The 6,973-nt window shown below is 31.0% G+C and overlaps 1 protein-coding gene and 1 pseudogene across 1 annotated transcript; one reads left to right on the forward strand and one right to left on the reverse strand.

Annotated features, from left to right (window-relative positions):
- Positions 1-10: 10 nt before the first annotated feature.
- Positions 11-1,610, forward strand: LOC113385787 (alpha-N-acetylglucosaminidase-like; the record flags this gene model as incomplete). Its single annotated transcript, XM_026623623.1, has 4 exons — positions 11-111; positions 942-1,030; positions 1,142-1,312; positions 1,502-1,610. Coding segments are annotated over 4 exons (432 nt in total), but the record flags the coding sequence as incomplete, so codon positions are not given.
- A 920-nt stretch (positions 1,611-2,530) lies between these two features.
- On the reverse strand, positions 2,531-3,313 carry LOC113385788 (annotated as a pseudogene).
- Between the last annotated feature and the right edge of the window lie 3,660 nt (positions 3,314-6,973).

A 6,973-nucleotide genomic window follows, 5' to 3' on the forward strand; every position in this document is an offset into this window, starting at 1 on the left:
AACGCTCATTCATGATTTATTGAATGACATTGAAGAAATTTTGGCTTGCAATGAGCATTTCCTGCTATCAACATGGTTAGAAGATGCCAAGTCAAGTGCTACAAACGATCAGTTATTTTTCCTTAAATAATTTAAACATCATTAATCCAATATGATAAGCTGGTTTTTGATCTTTTGAAAAAACTATGCATTTTTTGCATTCATTTCTTGAAGTTACGAATCGTTATCTACTATCGATAATAAATGAAAAATAATATTTTTGAATAGTTATCAGGAGATTTTAAATACATTATCAGGAGTCCTAAGTAAGAACAGTATTTCGTTGTTAAACTGAACCAATTCACTTAGATGTATATATATATATATATACAACACATATTATATATATATATATATTATATATATATATTAGAGCGGGTCGATTTGTATGGGCCAAAAAAAGTCGCATAGGCACACATCATTTTCGGATACTAGGGATCAAAATAAGATACTTTGCTAAAAAAACTATATCTTAAAAGGAATTCTGATGTCCCGTCCCAATCACCCAAAAATAATGGTTTAAATTTGAAAAATTCCATTTTGACCCATTTAGAGTGCCCCAATCGCGTCCAAATGTATGACCCCCATTAACTTTGGAAAGTTGATTCACCCATGCCGTGGTTTTTCCCTTAGGACCTCCCCTGAGCGGTTATATTACTTTTATATCATTATAAACATTACAAGGTGATACTCTGAGTTAGTGATATTGACACACTCATGAATTCAATACCCAAATTTAGCAATAATTCTCAATATTACGGAAGATAATTAAAAAAACAAACTTACCGAATTGAATAACCAGGCAATATGAAATAGGGAATATTTCATACTGAAGAATCATCAAATACTGATCTTAAAAACAAATAGTGTTTTCTTAATAATTGTTTTCATTTGAAGGAAAGGGTCCGTTTTGAATACAACGCACGAAATCAAATAACCTTATGGGGTCCAAATGGTGAAATTGTTGACTATGCGAATAAACAGTGGTCAGGTGAGTATTTATTTTAATTTATATTTCCGCAGTAATATAAATAATATAAAGTAATATCAAAATTATTTTATTTTTACAATTTTACATCTATTAATTTCAATTACATATTAGGTATAGTGTCAGACTATTTTAAACCCAGATGGACAATATTTTATGACGACCTCATTAAGGCTGTAAAGAGTAACGTTACTGTCAATGAAAATGCAATGCAAATGCGGATTTTTAAAGAAGCTGAAGAACCATTTACGTTTTCTCGCAAGGTGTATCCAAGACGTTCTACAGGTTGGTTAACATTATGATTTTATATACTTTAATATATGTCCGATTATACTTTTAGCAGAAGCTCGTAATGCTTGCGAAGTTATTGACAAAGCCTGTAGGAAATCAATATTTACATCTCCCAATACAATATTCAAATAAATCCTCATTTTGCCTATGCAGATTAATTCAAAATGTTATAAAAAATTTCAGGTCGCGCGATCGAAGTATCAAGGCGCATTTTTAACGACTGGATGGTTATAAAATCTGTGTTTCAGATTTGAATAAATAAAGTATTAAATGTTATTTTATATTAAACATGTATCCATGAGTAATGAGATTATTATGGTTAAAAAAAAAATAAAAATCACAATGGTTAATATATATAAATATATTATAGAATATTTAGCTTAATTCTATCTTTTATAGCTTTTTAAAAAAGGAATGAATTTATCGGTCATTTTTAATCATTATTAATACCGATAACATCTGAAATAATGATATTATATTGTGATTTATTTTTTATTGTTACCTACCGTTACCGTAAACTTAGATCATATACTTTTCAACAATACGAGTATTCGATATTAATCTTCCTTCAACATATTCATATTTGAATATTAATCCTCAATATTTTTAAAGACAGTGAAATATCAGTATTAAGAAGAAAAGCCAAAAGATAGTTTGAACCTCGCAAAATACATAATTGTGTTCTACAATTTTAAAAATTTATAATAAAAAATCGATTACTTTTATTACTCATGCTTATAATATATTCCGTATTAAATTAGATTAGTTTGCAACATCAATAATGCTAATTGCCAATTGTATTTCAGAACTAAAAATAATACATTAATTTAATTAATAATAAATCGATATCAAGAGAAAAACAATTGAAAGTTTGATTTAAAATTTAAATTAATATATGCAAGATTTTTATTGTTTCTTCGATATTATAAATGACTGTATTGTCACTTCAATAAGGTAGTAAGACAACTATATCAAAAATGTCCACTGTCATTTTTTTCTTGATCATGAAAATAAATTCAGTTTATAAATTTAACTGTTATTTTTATTTGTGTGTGTTCGGCAATTACTTATTAATAAACCGGCTTTGCTTTTAATTGGTTTTAGACAAACATCCAATATGTTAAGAGTGTCATTTTAATAAAAAGCGAAAAATCATTAATAATGAAATATGGTTGACAGAGATTTGAATAAATATAAGTAACAATCACAATTTTAATCACTTTTAATTTTATCAATGTACTCAATCCGTTCAAGTAGCGTGGGGTGGTCGTTGTTGAACATCGTGAATAGCCAATCGTCAACTGGAAACGTTAAATTATTCTGGCTGATTTTCAAAAGAGCCAGCTTTAGCTGGTTGCCTAATTTCATCTTCACTGCAAACGCGTCTGCTTCGAATTCGTTGTAACGAGTGTACCAGGTGAAAAAGAAATCTATGACACGTTGATACGGAGCCATCACATATTGTTGTATAATAATGGAACCTATGATCGGAGGTTCGAGACCTTCAGGAAAACCAAATGCTTGATATAATGGACTATAATCTATCATGGAATTAAATATCACAAATGTTAATAGTCCTGCTAACTGTGACAGCACCATCATACTATATATATGACTATGTTTCCAATGACCGAGCTCGTGGCATAATATTGCTAGTATTTCATCATTTTCATAAGGAAGACGTCCATCGACTTCGTTAAGCAATGTATCGTATAGTATTATACGCTTAGCTCCAAAAGTTCCTGTAAAATATGCGTTTTCATGACCAGAACGAGTCGAGCCGTCAACAATCAAAACTTGCGATAGTGGAAAATTTACAGATGAAGCTAGCTGCTCTATAGATGTTCGCAATGGTCCATCCGGCAGTGGCGTGAATTTATTAAATTCGGGATCGATGAATTTTGGAAAGATGAACGCCATCAAAATCATTATTACAAATGTAAATCCCCAAAGCCAAATATGTGCATGTTCTCCGCCGTAATGAAGAATGTACATGATCGTAGTCAGTATAGGCACAAAAATTATCAGTTGTAATAAAATTATTTTTAATCCGTCTTTTACGAAAATCCAAATGTTTGATTATTGAAACCGTGTTTTTCTTCTATGACGAATATATAGTATATAGCAAGAGGGAGATTGATTATTGTCGAAACTATGCTATCGATAACAATAAAGAAATCGTTATGGGAAACAAGTTATCAGTTTTGAAACCAATGGAAACCGCTATTTTGGTAGCTGTTTTCCAAGAGGAATATAATCCATGCCTAAGCAACGAAGCTATCTCCAAACATGTTCCAAACAGCATTTCAAAAATTGAGAACTTTGCTCGATCTATTGAATATAAACGCGACTTTTCAAAAGTATCCGATTTGAAAACATTTTTGATTGCATCTGGTGGTTTGGGAGTAGTTTTGTATACTCGAATCTAAAATTATACAATTGTTGTGAAAAATAATTTAAATATGCATTGCTAGTTGTGCAGAAATATCTTTTTAATATCACTTTTGAGAAAAATGTAATTTTATTAAATGTCGATTTAGAATCATTAATAATTCACCTGTCGGTATGTAAGATAAATTTCCCATGCGGTATCCAATGCTACATAAGCCATTATTCCGTATAAAATCATTTTTTGAGAAAATATAACCATCTTGAAAAACCAATTTTTTTTAGAAAAAAACCTAATACGTTAGTAAATGATATGCTATTGGCCTGAACTTTACCATGGTATAATTTTTTTATGCTTTAAAAGCATTTTATCAAAATAATTTAGAATTTATAACATATTAACAATAAAAATTTTACCTTTTTGGATTTTTTGTTTTAATTGACATTTGATAAAAAATTAAATATATATTTGAAACTTCAATGTAAGAAATTAAATTAAATTTTATAACGCGTATTATAATGATAATAAATAGTAGTCCACCCGAAGGCAGGTCCTTGGTATGAGAGCACCACAAATCAAATAATTTCCTTCCCTTTTCTTGTTTATTATTCTCATTACCGTATTATTACCATTAATTAATACTCCCATACTTCCTGGTCCTGTAGTTCGGTTTTCAGTTCCTTGTATTTTCTCTTCTCCTTTTCCTTTAAGTACTTCTAATTTACCTTCGACGACGTAGTGCAGGAGGCACTCTTTTTGTAGAATGGGTCGGATTCAGTTTCCTTTTCTTTTCAGGATGGTTCTCAGTAGAGTCCTTTCTTCGCCAACTCTTCTCGGGACTTCTTCATTTGTTATCTTGTCTGTCTTGTCTTCACTTTATCTTCTGCATTCGTCTCCAGCACCTAACATTTCAAAACTCTCTTAATAGTTTTTGTTTGCCTTTCTTGTCTCTGTCTCTGAGTCCATGTCTCTAATCCGTTAATTAACTAATTATTTATATTAACTACTTTTACATGTATTCATCATTTATTCCAAGATTTTAATATGCTTTTTACATACTGAGCATTTTGGTTAGGGATAGAAGAGTATTGCAAAAATTAGTAAGAAAGAACAAGAAATATGTAAAAATAAAAATCCATTCCAAAAATATTGTTCTTTTTTATAAAAATGTAAATTGTGGCATGGTTGTGGCATAAGTATAATTTGATTCGTGATCGCAATATGGTTGAGCTTGCAAATACTCTATTTGAATATTAAAAGGCTTGAGAATATTCTCTGCACTTTTTGAGACTGTTATTGTATTCTGGATACTAAAGATAAAAGAATATATTGTTATTACTGATCTCTTAAGGGGTAGATCAATATCGTAGATCATCACGATCCATGTAGAATTGGCACCATTGGGAGATTTAACATTAAATCTTACACATTTGTTACAAATGTTGGTAATTAAACATTCACTTTTTGTTTACTTTATTTTTTAACTTCTCGTAGTGTAAGTTATATTAATCGTCCAAAAATCAAAAGTAAAAATTTTTGCATATCTTCAGGTTTCTGAGGTTCTGAACATTTTGGCATACCTCAGAAAAATGTATGTGTGGAGAAAATTTTTCGTCGACGATTTCGGGCGTATAGATTGGCCGATTTGAAAAATTCAAAAAGCAATCGATCCCTATTCATAAGAAGATGTGCTGATTAGTTTATGGAAAAAGCAGGTCCAGCGGCTTTAGAGGATTGGAGTAAAAAGTGCTAAAAATGTTAGTTTTTAAGAGAACGGATCAACCGATTTGAATGATCCAAAAAACATTCGATTTGTAAAGATGGGGGGAAGTGGTGGTTAGATCTTGGCAGAGGCAAGTAGAAGTGGTAGTATTTGAAAGAACTAAGCATCCAATTTGAATGATTTAAAATACTTTCTGCTTGTATTGACGAAACAATTGCTTTGGGAACAGAAATTTGTTTCAATTTTTCTTTTAATTTTCAAGAAAATTTTTTTTTGAATATTCAAAAATAATTCGGATTTTAATTCTAATTCTAGCTAAAGTTCTAAATATCATATACATACATCAAATAATTATAATAATCTATTTCAAAACACTTAATATTTTTCGAATATTTAGTAATTAAGGTACGGAAAGTTCCAGCAATTTCCTTAAGGCACGATGCCATATACCACTAAATAACTTCCCGTAGGGCAAGTTATAGTAATCGCAATAAAATCGAAAATGAAAATTTTTATATATCTCTACGTTTCAGAGGTTTTTGAATATTTTGGCAAATCTTAGAAAAAATTGATGTATGTGTGTGTGTATGTGTTTGTGTGTGCGTGTGTGTATGTGTTTTCGGATACAAATTTTCATCGACGATTTCGGGAACACGGATGAAGCGATTTGAATAATTCAAAAAACATTCGATTCGTATTGATAAGGAGACGTGCTGGAGGGAGCGTCCGATTTGAATAATTTAAAAAACATTTCACTCGTATTAACAAGAACTGATCAAATTTTCATGAAGGCAGGTCTAGCGGTTTCGAAGATCTAGTAAAAAAAATAAAAAAAAGCCATCTGGCGGTCAAAAATGATCATTAGACATATGCACATCAATTTATCAGATATTTTATAGAGATTTTAACAATAAGTATAAATTTTGTTTACATTCCCATGGGTTCCTATGTTTATTAAATTTGCCTTAAGGCACGATGCCATGCGCCCCACTAATTGATTATTATTTTAAATTCGGTTACTAAGGGATCGTTCAAGTATTACGTAAGCAGATTTAGTACAATTATTTACCCCCCCCCCTCCCCCTTTGTCATCAAAAGTAAGCAAATTTCTTACCAACAATATGCAAAATAAGCAAATCAATAACCCCCCCGCCCCCCTATAGTGCTTACGTAATACTTGAACGGCCCCTAAATGCTTGAATGTAACATGTATTTTTACTTAAAATATCTAACAATGAACTTTAATACAATTAGAAATTAATAAGAAAAATCGGTATCAGGTATATAGGCAGTCCATGGCAAAGCCCAGGGGTCTACGGCACAAAAAAGTTGAGAACCTATGATTTAAAGTAAGTCTCCTTTATAATGCACAAAATGTTTGGGAACCTATGATTTAAAGTAACTCTCCTTTACAATGCACAAACTATTATATGCGGTCGTCTCGTCGCTTGCTGTATCTTCTTCTACGTGCGACGGGGACCGAAGCCCGCGGCGCCACAGGCAAGTTGAATGCTGCATGTGGCGAGTGGAGGGGATGTAAGCG

This window comes from Ctenocephalides felis, unplaced genomic scaffold (assembly GCF_003426905.1).
Source record: "Ctenocephalides felis isolate EL2017-DRISC unplaced genomic scaffold, ASM342690v1 CF-g0.4_SCAFFOLD_03571, whole genome shotgun sequence".
Classification (NCBI taxonomy): domain Eukaryota; kingdom Metazoa; phylum Arthropoda; class Insecta; order Siphonaptera; family Pulicidae; genus Ctenocephalides; species Ctenocephalides felis.